General features: G+C 36.1%; 1 protein-coding gene across 1 annotated transcript in view; it reads right to left on the reverse strand.

The window, feature by feature from the left end:
- The window catches only part of FBXL17 (F-box and leucine rich repeat protein 17), a 500,090-nt gene that overhangs the window by 158,867 nt on the left and 318,831 nt on the right, over window positions 1-22,392 (reverse strand). Inside the window, exon 7 of the mRNA XM_039245603.1 lies at window positions 1,325-1,401. Within this exon, the coding sequence (XP_039101534.1) occupies window positions 1,325-1,401 (77 nt within the window). The remainder of the gene's footprint in view (window positions 1-1,324; window positions 1,402-22,392) is intronic.

Below are 22,392 nucleotides of genomic sequence, written 5' to 3' on the forward strand. Positions count from 1 at the left end.
AGACTAAGAGTAAAGGAGCTTGAATGCTAAGTAAAGAGTTTGGAATGAATGAATATAATAGGTGATTAACAAGTCCATATGTATTGAGTATATGCCCTGGGCTGCACAGAGAAAACTCTCTTAGCCCTAGACATTAGGGAGATACTGAAAGTTTTAGAATTACCATATCTAAGTAGCAATCTAATATGCCAAACCAGAAAACAAACTATAAGAAAAGAAAAACCTATCAAAACACTCCTTTTGCATGATATAAGTAGGAAAAAAACCCAAAACCCAAAAACATTTTGAAGAAATCAACATAAGGCTCATTTACCCTTTTAAAAAATAAACTCTGAAAAGAAATTACCATTATTTTAAGCCAAATCTTTTTTTATGTTATTTTTTTATTATAGCTGTAGTAGAATTTTTCTAAAGGCTCAACTGAGTAGCTGATAAAATACAACTCTCCAACGGAGGACAGACAGTCAGCATGACTTCCTAGGATTGGAGTCATTTGTTAGCATATGTCAGAGTTAACAATAAAAAAAACTTGATGAATTATTAGTTTCCCTAAAGGTAGAAGGCATATTCTCAAATTTAAATGAACAAACTGAAAAATCAGAAAAGAGGAAAGAAAACCAATTCAGGCTCCCATAATGCCAAATATCTGCTTAAAACTCTATGTTTAGGTTAAATATACAAATTAATAAGAAAAAAATATATAAAACTGAACAAGAAAGAAAAGGCTGTGTTACTCTTCTTTTTTATTACTCCAATAAGATGATTTCATACATTTCATTTTTTTTATAAAACTGGCACTTCTCCACTTTAAAGAGACATTGAAAATGAAATTAACTTAAAATCTTGTATCCGAATGTATGCCCTTTACTTTCTACATATCTAACCGTGGAAGTTTCCAGTGCTTTAAGAAATGTAAAGCATTAAGTACCATGCCATTTGGGGTGTCAGCAGGGAATGTATTTGACATGATATTAAATTAAGCATATTAACTCAAGTAGTAACTTCTTTAGTTATATTTATTATTATATCAAATATTAAATTATGCTGCTGTTTATTTTCACTGGATAGCTTTTTTAGCCATACTTTTTAATCCTATGTGAGTGTGTGTGATTGCCTGTGGCAACAAACTGATACTGCATGTTCATTTTATACTGGGTCCTAGTCTCATGATTTCTTAATTTATTTCGGTATGAGCAGACTTATCATAGATAAAGATGAACAGTCTCTAGGAGATAGTAGCTCTTGATTTCTTTTAAAAAGTTTTCAAAGATTTTGTAATTTTTTAATTCTAGAAAAAGGAATAGGACAAGGACTCATTACATACCATAATCTGTGATTTTACAGGACACCAAATACAGCTCTTTCAGGTTTTGTCCTTCCTTTGCAATGACCTCCACACACCTGAAACACACAAAAAAGCCGTGAGTTACACTAATGCGTTTCAAGTTAAATTAGCAAGAGTTTGGCCAGGACTATAACAGGAAGAGGTCAGCATTTGATGAATGCCACAGCGTTCTTTCAACAAATTTCTTTCAAGGTGTTTTAGTAAAAAGCATTATATTCCCTGCTTTAAACTCAAGTGCACTAATACCTAAATGACTTTAATTAAATACATTTATGACTCATATATTTTAAAACCAAAATGATGAAAAAGAGATACTTCTGTAAGAGTAATGTCACATTTAGTAACAGATTAGTAAACAGGCAATATAATGAACATGTCATTTATATAATAAGGTAAAACAATTACAATGAAACTAGAATATAGATAGATGGTCATTATAGGTAGACAGTAATATTGCTCTTGGTTCAGTTATTAATGATAGAGTTCGATAACACTAAAATACACATTTTTTTATGTACTTTATTCCACAAAAATCAAATATTTTAAAAATCTATAACACTGATTACAGACGAAAGAACAATCTGAACACATAAGACCTTTAAAATCTTTTACTTTAAAATGCTTAATTCTTAATATTTTAAATGAATTGTTGCCTAGATATGATAATATAGATAGATATGTAATATAGATAAAGATATGTAAGATTTAAAGTCTTCTCTGGTTTCATTTAAGTTAAAAGGTTTTTGAATGGTGTACTCGGCTCTAACAGCCATAGCGGAACATGTAGTAAAGAATTGAATGAACTTTAAAAATAATGATTAACAATGCCATCCATTTTGTGGCTCAGTCTCCTATAATATCAGAAAAACCTGTACAGTCATACTGAAATGTAGGAATATGCATCCTTCAATGCAGCCCCTGTTTTAATCTTTATAAATAAAAGTTAAGTAAAAGGGTAAAAGCAAAAAGAGTCATTAACCTTTTCTAGGAATTAAGGATCAAGTAATTTGATACCTGCGTGTATAATCCATCAAAAAATTACTGAGTATCCATCTCTGTCTAGCAGATATTTTATTTGCTGTCTGGCTTATTTGTAGGAATCTTCATAAAATGTCAGAAAAATTTGTACAATTTTACATCACATAATTCATTATGGAAGGTTAAATTAGTTATAAAGAAGACATACTTTTTCCTTTAAAATATTTTTATAGAATATTGTTTTAATAAAATGATAAACATTTCAAAGTACCTCAGAATAAGTGAATAAACATTGTTCTTGGCTATTTTTAAAAACAATTTATGACAAAAACAGAGAAGTTCTTCCATGGCTGCGACAGAAAACTTCAAACAGCAATACAATGCAATTACCATTGATAGAGCTTATTATGAAGGGAAAATTTTAAAACTAATTCCATGTCATTTGGCTTTAATGTAATATTTGAATAAACTCATAAAAAAGAAAGGGAAAAAGGAGGTGCAACATTACAGGCAACAACTATGTTTTATTTACAACTTTAAAAATGAATTTTCACATGCTAAGGATAAAAATAAAGACCCTAGATGATTACAAAACCCTCAATTAAAAGAAATGACTACTTTTCGTCATATCTAAGGTACATAGGTACATATTTCATCGTCTTCCTCTATCACCTACCAAGAAAGTTTAACAGATGTAGAATTCTATATGACCACTACAAAATAAAATAAATTAGTACAGAAATAAGGTTTGTGTCATTTATTTTGTTCTTATGCTCTTTCCAAATAGTTTAAAATGCCTGATTTTACATTTGATTGTGAAAAAACTCTAACCAGATGCATTCTATCTGTGTTTCTGTCACTCGATTCCATATAAGATATGCCACAAGCACATAGGAACATTAAAGACACACAGAGCAGACTACAAAGAGCAAATAACACAAATTGATTTCACTGTATAAGCCAGATCAAATGCTATTTCATAGGCAACAAAAACCAGTATTCATATAAAGTAAGATAATCAATCACTGGATGAAAACTCCTGAAAAACTGATGAAAGGCCATGAGCATCGGGTTTCCCCACTGCGTGTCAGAGGAAAGTTATTATGAATAGATATCACGAATAAATTTAGCTTATTCAAGAGGCGACAGTCAAGAGATAACACATGATTAAGAAGGAAGCAGTAAATATCTTTTAGACAGAAAAGAAATAGAAGAGAAAAGCACTTTGCTTTCACAAAGTATCACCTAGGATTCTTGCTGTTTTTAAAAGTTCAGCTGCATGAGGTTTTACAAATACTTTTAATTACCCTGTAATTCATAGCCAGTCTGCTAGAAGTTACACACAACACAGAGGTACTCCTTGAATAAAAATTCTTGGAGAAAAAAACAGTCTTTGGAAGATTTGTGGCAAAACTTAATTTTTTTAATGTAAATATAACATCATTCCAAGGTGTTATATTTGAAGAGAGAAACCCCAAATTCTGTGAATGTGGGCTGAAACACTTAACGTGATATTACACAAAATTGAGTGGTCAAATAAACAGCTAAAATAGCTGTTGTTTTGAGAGTCGAAAGTGGAAATGGTTTGTATTGTCTTGTTACTGCAAATTGATGGAAATGGGGGGCGCCTGGGTGGCTTAGTCGGTTAGGCGTCCGACTTTCACTTAGGTCATGATCTCGCCGTTCGTGGGTTCGAGCCCCGCGTCGGGCTCTGTGCTGACTGCCAGCTCAGAGCCTGGAGCCTGTTTCAGTCTGTGACTCCCTCTCTCCCTGACCCTCCCCTGCTCACGCTGTCTCTCTCTCTCTCTCCTAGAAATAAATAAAACATTAAAAAAAAAAATGATGGAAATGGAACACCACATCTATTGGTTACTGCCTGAAATCCAGAGATGAGTCCCGGTCTAGTTTCTTAGGCAGCCTGTAGTGACAGTAGGTCATGTTGAGACAGACACCTGCATGGTGACTGTCCTTTCCTCCTGAACCTTTTAGAGTCCATTACAGTATGTATTTACAGGAGGTATGTGAACATAACACTGTAGTCTGTGGACCACATTTACTCTAAATAAGTCTCTGTTTTCAGAGTCTCAGCTCTAGTCTGACCTTCCGTGTGTTAACATTAGAGTGTTTCCCAGTTCACCGTATAGTACATGTGCTGGCAACAAAGTGGTAAAGCTTAGCAGTTATTGAAACTTTTGACTACAGGAACTTATGTAAGTTTTTTTAAGGGGCATTTTTTAAATGGTACCAAAAGAGAAATGCTTGTAAAGTGATCATCTTTAAGGAGGGTGACAGAAGCAAAGATCACATTTAAAACCTTTGTTTCTCATTCCTCTCTCCTATTTACCGATAAGGCATAGGAGGATATCCATTATTCTCAGAGGTAAATTAAAGTTTTGTCCCGAGGGACAAGCCATGAGTCCCTAAATTCAGAATCTAGAATTCAATTGTTTCCCATTCTTCACCCACCTTTGTCCCCACCATCCCTAAGGACAAACCTCAGAATATCACATGACTGCCATTCCCTGTGGGTCAGTACAAAGATTTCTCACTTAATGCATGAGAACATAAAGAATTATAAAACTTGGGAAAAGGACTTTATCCTTAGTGAAAAAAAAATCTATAAGATTATTAAGGAGAAATTAATAACGAGAAAATGGCATAATGGAAAACTTCAGATTATCAAATTTTAAAAAAATGTCCAACACAAGCTTGCTAAACTCCCCCCCCCCCAAATTCTGAGAAATAAAGTGAGATGTATCTTAACAGGAAGAAACAAAAAAAATATGGAGAAATACACTTTATTCTCACATCCATGGACCCACAGAACCACCCACCTCCTTTGAAAGCCTGTATTATCATTCTCTATAAACATGAGGGCCTATATGAACAATTTATCCAAACCAAATGTTCAATATATTTTAGTTTATTCTGAATTGCCTCCCCTCAAATTATTTTCTTCTTTTATGCTTTGGCAGAATTCTGAAAAATTTTTTTTAATTTGCAACCACTGTAAATTCTTGAGTAACAGCTGTTGAGTATGTGCGCTCACGTGTGTATGTGTGTGTGTGTGTGTGTATGTGTACATACATATATACATATAAACTCTTTCAGAATTCCAATCCGTGCCAGAAAACCTGCTCCAAAGTATCCAAAGCATCCAGAATTATTACTTATAATAACGCAATGTTATGCTCACTTGCTTTTGATAATGTTCTAAAATGCACCTGAAACATCTGAGGAAATTCGAAAAGCAACAAAAAGGTTACTTTTGTCAGCTATATAAGATTTTTTCTAAAGAAGAAAAAGCATTTACTTAGTTTCAGTGGAGGGAAAATCTGTCTCCTTAGCAATAGATTCCTAATCACCTGATTTATGTGAAGGGTAAAGGTTAATGAATTAAGCTGTGTAAGCTTCAAAACTATCAAAGGAATTCAAAAGAGCCTTGAATTATGAAAAACAATGGCTCATTCTACATACATACCAAATTTTTATGTTTTTTGTCTCCTACTCAAAAGCTAGAACATGGCATTAGTGACAATTGAAAAGAACTAATGAGGAAATATGACTACATTGCTTGCAAGAGGAGTGTCCTAGGAGACCTTGTTACTGTTTGTGATGTGCTTCAAACCCAAAAGAAGCTAATTGGAGCTGCCAGACACTGGTTTGCAAATCTCACTTTAAAGGACAGGCTCAATCACCTTAGAGGTGTGGAAAGAAATGTCCCCATTAGAGATGCATTAGTATGTGGCTTGGTGAATTTCTAAATAAACTTTAGGATGTTCTTTCCTAAGTCACTTTTATATTTGAATAATAGACATGTCTTCAAGCAGGGGAAAAAATGCAACAAGACAAAAACAACCCCACAGATTAAGACAAAAGTATGAAAAGTGCTGTAAAGTAAGTAGCAAATAAGTACAATGGGGAGCTAGGTATGTTTAAGGTTGAATAAACATGGAACTCAAGCCTTAAAACTGCTGAAATTCAAACACATTGTAAAAGTGATCTATCGGGGGGTGGGGATTAAGGAGTAAAACTTCATTTTCATCATTTCTTGAAATTGAGCAACTCAATAAGCCATCCTATGTTATTCAGCTTATAAGTGGGTAAAAGCATAAGAAGCTGCAACTCACAATCACATACAAATGAAAAAGGCATAAAAAGGATTCACAAGATCTAAAGAGAGCAACAGAGCAAACTTACTCCAATTCTGTGCTACGAAAGCTCATCCTGACTTCAGGTCATTTAAATGGTAGCAGAGGTCACCAAAACACAATTTGGCATCTTATGGAAAGAATAATGATATTTGATTGATTTTTCTAAATCCTCAAATTGAGTTTTACTGACGAATAATCCAATCCCAGTGCAGTAAATGAATTGGCATGATTTACAGGTATATTTTGCTTTCAGAAAATGCCCTATATAAAAGATTTCTATTTACAAAAAGGACACATTTACAGGTAAACATGTACAAGATGAATCAACTCAATAATCTATTAATAGTAGTACATTTCCCCTTATTACACATTACTATAATTTCATATATAAACATTCCATTTACAGTTACTTTTTTTTAGTAATAGGGCACCTTAATCTCACAGAAATGGTGTGCAGTAGTTATTGTTGTATTTAACTTAAACAACTGCACATAATGACAAATAAAGGACACAATAGCATCAAAATGCCATGCTGAGTGCCCTTTGTATTTTATGATACACTTTTGTATAAACATTCCTCTAGTCTATTCCATTTACAATATGGTATCAAATATGTATGCAAGTCCATTTTTTCATGTGAACTTCCAAAGATATTCTCATAGAAGAGATGTTCAATGTAAGAGATTTTTTTTAAAGGTTGACTGGCAATGAAAATGCTAAAGCGTTTGCTCAAAGCACGTTCTTAATATATCACAGGGGCAAAGGCTAGCAGTGACATGCAAAATGTCACCAGCTCCACCTGTTAACAACAGTTATCTTGGGACACTCATTAAGTTTTGACTTACCAAATGTTATTCTCTGGAAAGCCAATATCTGATTAGTGGACCTGAGATTAATTTAGGCATTTGCCACTTAAAACAGTAGAGAACTGATGCCCATTTTTTTTCACACAGAGATAATGAAAGAGAGACTTACTACAATAAGTGGCCTATAAATTGAAGTGTTATTGAAACTTAAGTCCTAGGGGTTTGCACCTTCAGACACCTTTGAGGGGGCAGAGAAGATGTTGTCATTGCTGATTCCTTCTGGACCACCCTTTCCCTAAGCAGCTCTAATATTAGGTAGGCTTCCCAACTTGAAAGCCAGTAGGAGTCAGTGCTGAAAAATACAACAAAATACCATTTTCTAATATATTTAGGAATGACCATTACAAATCAGCTCTTATTGAAATATTTTGCTTCTTCATTTATATAGCAAAACATGATTTAATTTAATTTGGATGTTTCTGAGAGTATTTTAAAAACACTTTTCAGATAGAATGAAGCCTCTACTATTTTTAAAAAGTACATCTTCTTTAAGCTACTAAGAAACAAGATGGTTAAAGGTTTTCCCAAAGGGATCTTAAACTAAAAAATTTGTGACAAAAGTGGCTTTGGCTTTAATATTTCAGATATACTTATTCAAAAGTGTTGTTTTTAATTTTAGCCATTGTCCCATCCTTTTACCATAACTACGCTAAATCATTATATAACAACTTGAGCTCATTTCGTCTAAACATTTCTCAAACTATACAAGAAGCGGAAACACGATTCAAAGCTTTTATTTATTTATTTAATTCAGCCATGTTTTATTGAGTGCAAACTATGTGTTAGAAATATTTAAAGATATAATCAGAAAGCCACATTATTATAAAATGATGGACATAACTTACAAACTTAATAAATCAACTGTTGTTTATTTTTGTTATTGTTGATAATGACGTTCCCACCTAGGAGCAGAAAAAGTCGTATCACTGAAAATAGTTCTATTTCAGGACTAAAGGAAATGCTAAGAAGAAAAGGGAATAGAAATGTAAAGGCAAGGCTTCCTAATTCAGCAGTGTATTCATTCCTCAATGGGGAAAAATGTAGTTACTTTGAAACAGGAAATGTTAAGAAACTTCCTCTTTTTAAAGCTTTTTTGGGGTTCTATCAATTTATGACCAACAACTCTGGGGGAATTTGGCACTGCACAATGTGGATACTGTTAAGGCTGGTGCTATCTTTATAGTTTTTGGGCATAGTTTTAGACAAAGAACAAAAGAGAAGATTTTATTATTCTACAAGTTGCGAAAATTTATTGTGTGGAAACAAAAGCCCAGGCCCTTAAACAACAACAACAACTCAGGAATATAAAAACATATACATCTATGGTCTAGTTTAGTGAATTGTAATTCATCAGAGGCCACTCCTCTTCTGAAAAAAAGTGACACCAAGTCTGGCAAGCATGCCCTACCACCACCACCAATAAAAAAGAAAAACGTTAATGTTAAAGCTAGAAGAGATTTTTATGCTTCCAAATAACTAAAATGAAATTGAGGTGGATGGACTATTCCACATATAAGATAATAATCTCCCTGCCCAGCCCCACCCCATTTACCCTAACTGCTGTAAGTAGATAAGAAAAGTCCCAATTTAATGGGCATCATATACTTCATGCTCACTTTTGATTTAAAATGGCCAAGACTGAATTATTTTAGTGGAATATAAAAGCACCCAGCAGATGAGATTTCAGGCATCATTCAGGAAGGAGTTAAGTATTTCCTTACCAGAAGACGCCACAAGTCGGCTTTGTAGTGACTAATTGCCTCTTTAACCTCTGTACTCTGGGAGCTGGCCTGTGCTTCAATACCAGTTTTGTGATAGAGCCAAAGACTGATGTTCAACATAGACCTCCCATGACCTGCGTAGCCAAGGAGTTAACTCAGACAAGATGCTGACAAAAGGTTTCCTTCTCACTTGGGAAGGCACACAATCTCTTTTTGGATAAGCCAAATTCTCAGAAGACACAGTAGGTAAAGACAATTTATGAAAGTCAAAAGAATGGTTTCACTCTGGCTAAGAGTGATGCTAAACATCCAAACGTATCATTCAAAATTTTGCTTGAGAAATGGCTTTAGCGATAAGAAAAATAAACAGATTATTTATTTTTAAATGCAATGAAGAGGGCACCTAATTTGATTTCTTTGAAAGCTTATAATTAGATAGCTGTAATAAAACACAGAGAAAGGAGGTCAACGTTCTCCATTCCAAATGTTTTCCCTACGTTTCAAGTATTCATACTCAGGAAGCCCGTACTTTGTCATTAATTTTTAAGCTTAGAAAATTTCTGGCCTTAGCAAAAGCCAATAGATGAATTTTTACAGGTGATTTTCAGTAGCGATTACACAAAAATAATTAATTCTGTAATTGGGAGAAAAGCATAGTGAAGGCTTCTTGTTAGTTTCCAAAAACAGAAGGGAAGAGGAAGGAGGTCCAGATTAGGGAGCTGGAAAAGGGGGGCAGTGGGAACAAAAGCACCTGCACATTAATCCACAAGGAAGAAACCAGAAAGCTCACACAGGCTTGATGAAGGCAGAGACATCACATACATTTGACTTTATTAATACTTAGCTAGATTGAACTCTGGACCCTTTGAGGCTTAAGTTGTCATCACTGCTGAATTCATAAAACCTATTCCAAAGCTCTGAAACTGCCATTGCTTTATACTTATTTTCTCTCATATCATTACATATTAATGTTCATGTCAGAGGTAAAATAATCTTTGCTTTAACATTTATAGGAAAGGGAGGGATTGCGTCATGCTTACTTGTTCTGGTACATTGGATTTACAAAGAGAGATAACTTTTTCACTTAGAAAAGAAATAACAATTACTTTTCTTTTAAGAAAAAAAGAAAAAAAAAACAGTCCACATATTTCCACAAATGACAATAAGGGGCACTGAGCAAGAATTCTCTTATGAAAAGTATGCAGTTTATATTTTGTAAATCCCAACAGAAAAATGACGGCTGGTTTCGGTTCATTTTTATCAATCTGAAGGATATAGAAACAAAGTCCTCCAAATTTTCTTCTTAAATAATATTTAAGTAAATACAATAGAATGAAATTTAGAAATTCCAGGGAAAGGCTATTGAACCTTACTTAGCTTTTCTGGCTACCAGGACAATTCAATGATTCCTAATATAAAGTTCATTTGCCTATAATATACACTTCAAGAGGATTCTCTCTTAACTCTGTCCATCAGTGAAACTACTTGATCATCAACCATTTAATTTATATTCAAAAGTATATATAATATATATGTGTATGTATGCATTTATGAATGTAATTCTTTTTTATAATTACTTAAAAATGTTTTTATTAATTTTTTTTTTTTTTTGAGAGGGGGAGAGGGGCAGAGAGAGAGAGGGAGACACAGAATCTGAAGTAGGCTCCAGGCTCTGAGCTGTGAGCACAGAGCCCTTCATGGGGCTTGCTCGAACTCATGAACTGCGAGATCATGACCTGAGCTGAAGCTGAATACTTAACTGATGAAGCCACCCAGGCACCCCTATAAATGTAATTCTTAAATAAATACATTTTCCCTTACCAATACTATCATTAAATGAGCAAAAATATAATTGTTATAAATGCACTTAGTATAAATTTTAGCAGTCTTGACTCTGAAATATCATCATCACTAAAATCCAAGTTGCTCTGCTTGGACTAGTCATCAGTCTACTCCCTATGAAGGGAAAACACTCTCCCTATGAAGGGAGAGTGGTGGAAAGCTAATGAAACCAGTGTGGAAGACTGATAGAAACCATGGAGGGGAGCACTGCCCAATTTCTCCTTGCAGAAAGCTGCAAAAACATGGAGAAGGAAGAAGGATCATTTCACCATTTGTTTCATATAGTGGGTACCTTGCAGGTATCATCACGTCTGACAGCAAGAACAAGCAACACTCCCAAACCCAGTACTCAGCTTTATGTTATTCTGAACAATAACCAAAATGAGCAGCCCATCTCTGGCATATTTCTCAATGCTCTACTGTTGATTATAGTTACAGTCCTGTCTGCATAAGCAACAAACCATGTAGCAAAATGGAGTAACAGTATTAACATTAGTGCTCTACATAAAAACAAAACAAAACAAAACAAAATAAAAAAACACTTATCTCAAGTACCCAACTAAATAAAGGAATTCATTCTACTATTCTGAGGAAAAAGCAAGACTGAGAGTTGAGAAGAGCGTTTACTGTTTTGAAAAGTAATTAGCTGAATAAAAAGGCAAGAGCAATGCCAGGTATTTGAAAAGGACGTCAGGTAAAAGTGCTTGGAATCAGCTGATCAGTTTTGTGCTTCCATGGGTCATGAAAGTATCATGAGTTCTGCCCTGGTAAGGATAGAATTGTATTAAAAAATAAAATTAGAGCGTAAATTCCTTTTTGTGATCTTTTATGGAAAAGTAAATACAGGGTCATCAGATGTACAACACACTTAGGCCATTTAGCAAAATTTGGGACTTTGGGGAAAATAATGGCAATTCAATAACATATCACACTTTTAAAAAGGTGAATAAAAATATAAAGGGTAATAACAGTATAAGCAAGTCAGAGACTGTGATATAAACTCAGGAATGTACTAGTCAAACCAGTGGCGTGACAAAAGATTGTGGAAAGAATATTATAAAGAGGAAAAAGGAGAAAACAATAGATATAATATGTAACAATATGAATGTATAACATACTATATTACATATACTGTGTAATGATTCTTGTTATAAAATATATATGTAATAATGAATATATAAAAATATATAAATAATATATAAAAATATATTCACTTAAATCATCATTAGTAAGGCGTTTGAATTTATTTTGTTTAATCATATCCAGGCTTTTCCCACTAGAAAAGCACACAAAATTGTAAAGCAAATAATTGAGGTAAGAAAGGTAAGAAATACAGATAGTAAAATAATAAGTCAAGGATATATTCATCCTGAAGGGTTTCATACAATTCAGTGCTGAAAAGCCTCTCCAAGTGGGTTAAGATTTTGGTATAAGCTTTCAGGGAACCAAAATAAAGAGGAAAGTATGATTATTTCTAAGATTCATAATATCAATGATTTTTTTTTAATCTAATGTTCAAAAGAAACTACAAAAAGACTAGATATGCCTGAGGCAGTTCTGGGTAAAGGCTAAGGTTTCAAAAAAGTATCAAAATATTCTGCATCATTTAGAAAATGTCCTCTCATTTCTTAATACCACTATGGATTTAATCCATGAGAAACTGGCCATTCAAAAAAATTTAAAAATTAAAACTATATTATGCATGATTCATAACACAGTATAATAATAAAACAGATTTGGCTACATCAGAATTTTACTAAATTTTAATGTTTCATGTACAAAATCAATCAGTTACAGATAATGGAAATATGTTTCAGATGCTCAGACTGTCAAAGTCATGTGAGTGTGTGTATATGTGTGTATACACAGTCCTAGGGTAGAGAATGTAATTCAACTTTTCTAAATCTTTTCTGTAGAATGGAAATTACAGTATCTACCTCCAAGGATTCTGTAAAGGTTACATTTCATAATGTTTGCAAAGATGCTTTTAGTTATTCAACAAACATTTACTAACCCTTACTCTGCCCCTAACTATATGGACACAAAGATGGATAAGCCATGTTTCTTCCCAATGGGAATTCACAGTCTTGTCAACTTTAACATCCTCCACACAAATAAGACAGGGTTATTTAGAATAGAAGAGAATTTCCTAACATACATTTCTCAGAAAACTAGCACTTTGGGGCTTTAACAGCTGGCACAGGCAAGAAAGAAATGTATGGTTCAATAAGTTCATATTAAATCAAAAATTTTCTTAATAAAAATATTAATGTAAAGCACATAGGACAGCACCTGGCACACAGTAAATGTAAATTAATATTATTTAGGTCCTAGCACAGAACTTGGCACATACAAAAAAACACCTGTGGTAGGCTGAAAAACGGCCCCCAAAGATAACAATTCTTATTCCCTGGAACCTATAAATGTTACGTTTTTTAAAATGCTTATTTATTTTTTTTAATGTTTGTTCATTTTTGAGAGAGAGAGAGAGAGAGAACGAGAGAGTAGGGGAGAAAGAGAGGGAGACACAGAATCTGAAACAGCTTCAGGCTCTGAGCTGTCAGCACAGAGCCTGTCCCTGGGCTCGAACCCGTGAACCTTGAGATCATGATTGGAGCCCAAGTCAGACGCTTAACGGACTGGGCGACCCAGGCGCCCGTAAATGTACATTTATTTTTGAGAGAGAGAGAGAGAGAAAGCGCGAGAGAGACAGTGGGAGAGGCGCCCCTAAATGCTTTCTTTTTGAGAGAGAGCGAGAGAGAGCGAGCGAGGGAGTGGGGGCCGGACAGAGGGTCGGAAGCAGGATCTGTGCTGCCGGGAGAGACCCCCACGAGGGCCCCAACCCGCAACCCATGAGATCACGGCCTGAGCTGAAGTCCCCGGTTTAAGCGGCTCAGCCGCCCGGGTGCCCCTACTACACACGTAACCTTATGTGGAAAAAGGGTCCACGCGGATGTGACGGAGTTCAGGTCTGGGGATGGGGAGCTTTTCCTGGATTACCTGGTTCGGCCCTTCAAACCATTCGCAGTGTGCTTGTGAGAGAGGCAGACGGAGAGCTGACCCAGCCGGTGAGAGGCAAAGCGACCCCAGGCGGAGACAGGAGTGACCCGGCCACACGCCAAGGAAAGCGGAGGCCTGCGGGTCTACGCGGGACGCCGGAAAGAGGAAGAGCGGATTCTTCCCGAGAGCCTTCTGAAGGCGGGCGACGCCTTGACTTGGGCCCGGCCAAACCGAGTTTGGATGTTTGTCCTCCACAGTTATGAGAGAATAAATATTTGCGGGGTGTTTGTTGATTTTTTTTTTCCCTTGTGGATATAACAGAAAGGCTTAACCGTGCCTCGTTGGAGATTTGTTTTCTTTTGTGGATTTTAAAAGTAAAGGAGGCAAATTTCTCTTTCACGGAAAGTTACATGACTTGCCTTTGTGCTGTTAGGCGGCTCCAGAAGAATTCAGTGTGGGGGTTACCGTTCTGTAATTGGTCAGGGTTACCGTATGAAGACGTGAAAGACAGAACAAAAGTCTGACTGGGCCCCTCAACCCCCGGAGTCAGGAAGCGTGTGCCGCGCCGTCGTCCGCGTGGCGACACCGTGCGGCCCTCAGGCCGTTGTGAACGGACCGCCTGGCGCCCCGGAGGCTTCTGAGAGCCCCTCCCCCCCCCACCCCCCGGTCGGCCTCACTCTCGCCTCCCGGGAGGGCAAGGGTACAGACTGAGCAGACAAGAAAACTAACTGTGGCATCAGGAGGCCGTGTGGGACGCACAGTGTGTGGGGAGGAGCTCTGCATCCAAGAGTCCGACCGGACGGCTTGGCTTCCGGTGGAAAGGGCTGCGGCTTAGGCGGGCATCTGATCCTACCAGAACAGTTTTACCCGTCCTTGCTCACTGGCTGGGGTGCTGAGGAACCTCTGATTCGAGCATGCGTCTCTTTTTCTAGAAAATTCCATCAGGCTTCCCAGCAACTCTTTCATTTCCTCATTACTGTCTGGAGAATCCAATTTTCTACTAGGTTCTTTGTCTTTGGGTGTTGGAAACTTCCAGAATGTGCTTCAGGGGATGCGTTTTCCCCAGCGTGGGTCTCTGCTCTTCAGAAACCTCCTGCCGCACGCGCTCTCCTTGAGAGGAGTTTCCCGAGCGGGTCTCTGCTGTGTGAAGGAAGTTCCTCTGCACTCCCGGGCGGGTCTGTGGGCTGTCCTGGCAAAAGCGTCCTCAGAGGTTTCCACCTCCAGACTCCTACCGCAGGTTTCCCTCGGAGCCTGCTCGGTGGGCGTGGCGTTGGCCGCGGGCGTCCAGGCGGTGGTGGCCCACTCCCCACATGGGCCTTCTCTTTCGGGAGTGTTTTACACCCTGCGTTTGGTTTCTTTTTAGAAATCTGCAATGACTGGGTGCTATTTTTGTAAGACTTCTACAGAAATTGAAGTTCCTGAGTTCTTCCATTTTTTTCATCTTCTAAGGAAATATCACTGAAACCACCAAAAATACTGCACGTGGGATGGCTGGTTTTTCTTGTTCAGGCCATTCTGCCAACGGGCTAACTTTTAGCTGGAAGCTGAAGGGGAAGTAAACGCGCGGGAAGGTCGGCACCAATCTCTGTTCACGCCTGCCGCTGAGGCAGGGAGAGGCCTCAACCCAGGCCCTTCTGTGAGTAGCAGGGAAAGCCTGACTATGAGGCATCTTTGTTTTTAAGCTACCATGTTCGTGGTAATTTGTTATAGTACCAACAGGAAATGAATCCAATGCCTAATAAATGTTATTAAACTAATCATTATACATGTGGCACCAAGGAATACGATTTATAAAGGTAACAAGCTAAGTGCAATTAAGATGATGTTATTGAATAAGACAAAATTTTAATTTGTGAAAGGACAAAAAAGGGAAACTTTAAAGAATGTAACCATATCTAAAGCCTGGATTAGAATAAATGCCAAAAAAACACGGTATGTCTTTTTTTAGAATAAACAATCATTCCCCCCCCAACATTTTATTATGGAAATTTGCAAACATACCAAAAAGTCGAAAGAATTGTTCAGTGAAACCTATTATCCACCACCTAAATTCTATAATTAACATTTTCTACATGTGCTTTATCTCAAATGTATCCATCCATTTCGCTACCCATCCAGGCATCTATCATCAATTTACCTTTTTTGATGCATCTTAAAGTCACTGAAAACATTTCACTAGTAGCCACTTCAGCATATACCTCATTAACTAGAGTTCAATGTTCTTTTTTAAGTAAGATTTACCTACTGTGAAATGCATAAATCTTAAATGCAATCAGTTTTGACAAAAGCACACATCTGTCTACCTTGAACAGCTATCAATATTACGATTATTTGTAGCACTTCACCAACTTCCCCCATGCTCTCTTTCAGTCAGTACTCATACCCACCCACAAAGGCAACTACAGTTGTGAATGTTTTGTTATTTAATTTTACCACAGTTTAGTTTTGACTGTTCTAAACTTTCATAAAAACAGAATCATACAGCAGGTACTCTTTTGTGTAAGGCTTTTATTTATTTATTTATTTTACACAGCATAAAGGTTTGAGATTCATCTATGTTGTTTCATATTTCAGTAGTTTTTCCTGATTGTAACTTACAATTGACAAGAGGTATCCCGTTATATGAATATTTCAAGTTTCCTTATCCATTCTTCTGTGGAAGGGCATGTGAACTGTTTACAGTTTGGAGACAACTACAAATGATACTGCTAAGAACATTCCTGTACGATCTTTTTGTAGATATATACTTTCATTTCTCATAGGTAAAAACACAGCAAAGGAATTGCTAGGTGATAGAGTATTAGCAGTATGTATTTTGTAGATGATTAGTTTTAGAAGAAACTCACAAATCTCCTTTCACAGTTGTAACACCATTTTACATTCCCACACTTTTTTTTAATTTCAATTTTTAATCTTTATTTATTTTTGAGAGTGAGACAGAGAGAGACAGTGTGAACAGGGGAGAGGCAGACACAGAATCTGAAACAGGCTCCAGGCTCCGATGACACGGGCTCGAACCTACAAACAGTGAGATCTTGACCTGAGCCGACGCTGGACCCTTAACGGACTGAGCCACCCAGGCACCCTTCCCACAAACACTTTTGAGAGTTGTAGTTGCTTCCTGTCCTCACCTGTTGATGTTATCAGACATCTAGACATTCTGGTGTAATGAAGACTAGTTCATTATTCTTTCATGTAATGAAGACTAGTTCAACATTAAAAAATCTAAATGTTATAACATAATAATTGAACTTTTTGTATCGGTTTTTTGAGTTTATTTATTTTAGCAATCTCTACACCCAGTGTGAGGCCGAAACTCCCAACCCCAAGATCAAGAGTCAGATGCTCTTCCTACTGAGTAAGCCAGGTGCTGCTACTCTTTTTATCTTCTAAGAAAATATTTACACAACCACAAAAGATAATTGGAAACTGATCAATATTTTAAGCTTTATCCTTATATCTCCATACTTTTTTAATGCACACAACATTAAAATACATATATATGATATGATTTACTAATTATACAGACAAAGCTTGGTATAGACTCTGCAATAGCTTTTTGGCCCAGATGCAACATTCCAGCTTCTAGGTCTGTGGGATATCTTCATGGCTAATTCTATTTCTTTTATCATCTTTATTCCAAGCAGTGTTACTAACAGTAATGAGATAATTTTAGGAAAGAGGTCTTAGTCATTTTATATAGCCCTCAATGTTACCTTATATGTATCCTTCCACATTCTCTCTCATAAACTGAACTAGAAGTTAGAAACTAATTTAAAATCAGCTCCAAACTATGATCTCCTCTATAAGCATCAAGCTTTTCATCATTTAAGGTTTCTAACCTAAGTGAATATTTGGTGGAAGACATTACAGAATGTTGTGACTTACAAAATAGACTGCTTATTCTATCATCAAGAACATTGTAAAAAAATATATTGTGAAAACTTGATTAGGACTTTGGCATTCATCAGCATATAGTAAAAGCTGTATACCATGGATCCCTCAGAATTTTCTTCAATCACTGGGAATAAAAACAATTGAATTTCCTTTCTTTTACTATTTCTAATTATTTAAGCAAAATGCCCAATTTTACAAAACTTGCAGTCTACTGATTTTCGTAGCTACATATAATATATATAAAATAAAAATCTTTCAGCACGAAACATGCTGAAAACCATGGGAAATTTCAAGTGAACATAAAGATGTTTAGTACTTCTCAAGAGACAGTCAATGTTTTTCTCTCATCATAAGTGAATACAGAACAAAAAAGTTCAAAGAATATTTAACCTGACAGTTTATCTTTTTCCACTCCATTGTAAATTTTATTTATGTCTCATATACAGTGATTCATCTCTGATCTACATGATTTGGGTAAAGCAACTAAACCTCAGGTATTTAAAGAACTCTTGGTAAACATGGCTTCCAAATAGGATCAAGGAAAGAAATAGTCACAAATCTTTTAAAGTATTCAATTAAGGCTCAAGATATATAAAAGTAACCCACATCTTAGTAAGCCACACTAAGATGTGCCAAGCACATATTTGAGGATTTCGGCTACATCTGAAAGAGCTTTCAGATACATAATATAAAGATAACCTGAAGATATAAATACCTTTAGGCATATTACTAAAAACCTTGCATGATCAAAATCTGGTATTCAGTGAGGGGAAAAAGATACCTTTATTTCACAATTATGTAAAGACACAGTAAGAATTCTATGAGCCATTGTATTATTTTTCATAATATCAATATTTAAAAATGGAAACCACTAAGAAATAATTACGAAGTTATTAGTTATTAACTGTGTAAAAGCTTTTAAAAGTCATTTTATACTTCTACATTATTCAATTATCCCATATAACTTTCAAAACATTCAATCTAATTCTTTTTAAAGTGAACTTTAAACACTGATTAGAATCAATGTCTATAAATCCCTGCAAGGAAAAATAAATGCATGTTTACTGCAAAAATTAATACAGAGCCCAAATCTTGAAGTTTGGAAATCTCTCTTAATAGCTAGTACAACCAATGTCAAACATTAATTATAAAAAGGCATTAAGAATTATTGGGGGAGAAAGAAGTCTTAATGGCCGTTGGGCAGTGTATTCATATAAACAGAATAGGGCCATATTTGTTATTGAGCCTGGCTTCTTTTTTAATGTTTATTTATTTTTGAGAGAGAGAGAGAGACAGAGAGAGACAGAAAGAGTGACAGAGAGAGCGCGAGCTCAAGTTGGGGAGGGGTAGGAAAGAAAGAGGGAGACACAGAATGAGAAGCAGGCTCCAGACTGAGTTGTAAGCACAGAGCCCAATGCAGGGCTCAAACTTACCAACTATGAGATCATGACCTGAGCCAAAGTCAGATGCTTAACCAACTGAGCCACCCAGGTGCCCCTATTGAGCCTACCTTCTAACACTCATGCCCAGTCACCCTGAGTCTGATCTTCAGCCAAACACCTATTCCCTCTATTCTTGGAATCTTTTATTGCCTTATCCAGGCCAGATCAAGGTGGGTAGAGGCCATGAAGTCATGGAAAAACAAACAAACAAACAACCACCACATGGTTCCTCTTACATCTGTAACTGCATAACAATTAAAAAATCCACTAAACTGTACAATTTATGAAAGGAAGACCAAAGTTGTTTTGTTTTGTTTTCCAGGTTGTTTACGTTGTCCCTGTGGTGCTGATACACTAAGCATGCACTTGGTCTGCTTAACAATAATCTAGTAAAATGCCTGATCTTCTAATGACTACTACTTTATTGGGAACACTCTATCCCCCCATTTTATGGACTGCAGTGATTCTGCCACTTTTTATTTTATTTGCCACCTATTTCTATCAATATAGATTGAAAACCCAGACTGAAATCTGGCCCATATATTCTGCATAACTGTCTGGCTTGGTCCACTGAACACATTTATTACCTAGATGTTTTCTCAAAGTATATTTAGACATTACCAGAGCCACAAATATAGAGCCCAGCCACCTCATACATGGCTGTTCTGTGTTTTAAACAAACGTTTGAATATGAATGCTTTTAGATCAGACATGTGCTCTTCAGTTGTAACAGTCCCCACCATTCCCTGATGATTACATATGATCCACTTTACTCATTTACATTCTTTGTCTGGCTTTTATGGGCATTTAGATTTGGAATCCCTGAAAATACAAGTAGATTCACTCACATTGGTTTAAAACCCTTAATTCAGACCCAAGTTCTGGTCTCTTCTCAGACTGACTGTTGCTCCTGACCCCCGGTTTTCCTTTTCCTCTGTTGTGACCACTGTATGAAGTATATAGGTCATCATCCTGACCTGACTTCTAGTTCTGACTTCATGAAGGGTCCATGTTTTACTCATCTTTGATGTGATGGTCAAGACAGGTTTGTTGAATGAATGAGTGAAGGACTGGTGCTGATAAAACAAGTCATGCCCTTGTATATACTTAGAATTCTAAATAAAAAGACCAAATACATCACTTTTATTAAGAATATGTCAACAAGGGGCACTTGGGTGGCCCAGTCAGTTGAGTGTCCAACTCTTGATCTAGGCTCAGGTCATGATATCCCAGTTTGTGGGATGGAGCCCTGTGGTGGGATCCCTTCTTGGGATTTTTTCTCTCCCTCTCTCTCTACCCCTCACCAGCATGCATGGGCTCTCTTTCTCTCCCTCAATAAATAAATAAAAACTTTTAAGAAACAGAATATATCAACAAAGTAGGGTATTATTTTTAGGCACAAGGACTAGATTATTTGTACTTATGCAGAGAAATGTCTATGAAAAATCTGGCTACCAAAAAGGATAAAAAGCATGTAATAACAAAATGTAAAGGGATTTAAAAGGAGAAAAACTGTATATGGAAATCCATAAAGCTAAAAGTATAATAATGGGATAAGAACATGTAATGGAAACATGAAGTGGGTTCTGCTGAATTCCTCCTAGTAGACTTATTTTCTATACTGATATGCCAAAATAATTCAGAAGACATTATAATATTCATTTTTAGGTAAACAAAAGAAGCAACAAAAACTGTAATAAATTCTTTAAAAATGCAATGGCTATTAAAAATTATAAATTGCTATTAATTTCAAGGAGCTCACCTTATACTTCTTGATATTGGAAAGGAAATATTTACCTAAAGGAAGTAAATTCACTTTCCATGAGAAGTTCTACTTCAGGACAAAAAAAATACCACAGTTTGTAAATATGAAAATAAATATTACAGTGAGAAAATAAATATGGTTTACAAGGTATTATTTTCAAAGAAGGTACATGAGGTAAACAACATAGTTCAAAAGTACTTTTTATTTAAAATGTATACCTTTTAACATTTATTTGCTTACAGAATTAAGACAGTATGTTTACTAGAACGGTCTGGATCACATTTCTTCCCAGCATAATTTAGAAATGTCAGTGCTTTGAGGAGGCAGGATGGCAAGGTGCTATGGAGCGCAAATGCAGTGGTCTGAGTACCAGGGACCAGACCAAATCTAAGCTTGGGGATCTCAGCACGTTACTAAACTGCCCTGTGCTTTACTCTGCTTAAATGTACAGTGCAGGAATATATTAGAACATTTACTACAAAGGGGTTTTGTAAAGATTAAAATAATATATGTAGTTGTTTAGAATTCTACCTTGCACATATTAAATGATACATGTCTTAGCTACTGTTACTGTATTTAAAATTTCCATTCTCTCTAGATGTGATGTGCCTTCTGATTTATTGAAGACATATCCAGTACTACCTACCCAGTACATTGCTAAAAAACAGAAACCTCAATTTTTTTTTTAAATGTTTTATTTATTTCTAGGAGAGAGAGAGACAGCGTGAGCAGGGGAGGGTCAGAGAGAGAGGGAGTCACAGACTGAAACAGGCTCCAGGCTCTGAGCTGGCAGTCAGCACAGAGCCCGACGCGGGGCCCGAACCCACGAACCGTGAGATCATGACCTAAGCGAAACTTGGATGCTTAACCAACTAAGCCACCCAGGCGCCCCACAGAAACCTCAATTTAATCAAGCTTCTAATTTACCTGTCAATCCATAGGCAACATGGGGGATGGGCAAGTAGCAAAACATATTGCATGACACCATAAGAAGACAATCAGCTAAATCTAGAATGTAAGAAACTTATAGGGCAAACAATTCATGATCTTCAACAAATAAATGACATGCATATACAGGAGGTGGGAGTATTAATCAACAAAAGAAACTAAAACATGTATCAACCCAATGCAATATGTGACCTAGTTTAGATCATAATTTAAACAAATAAGCTGAAAAAAGACTTTAAGAGATTATTGTTATGTTTGTTAGCTGTAATAACAGTACTATACGTGTACATTTAAAAATCTTCATTTGTTAGAGATAACTGAAGAATTGACAAATGGAGGGGCATCTGGGTGACTTAGTCGGTGAAGCGACAACTTCAGCTCAGGTCATGATCACATGGTTTTGTGACTTCTGCCCCCCATCAGGCTCTGTACTG

The sequence above is a fragment of the Hyaena hyaena genome, unplaced genomic scaffold, assembly GCF_003009895.1.
Source record: "Hyaena hyaena isolate Hyena2069 unplaced genomic scaffold, ASM300989v1 scaffold_264, whole genome shotgun sequence".
Classification (NCBI taxonomy): domain Eukaryota; kingdom Metazoa; phylum Chordata; class Mammalia; order Carnivora; family Hyaenidae; genus Hyaena; species Hyaena hyaena.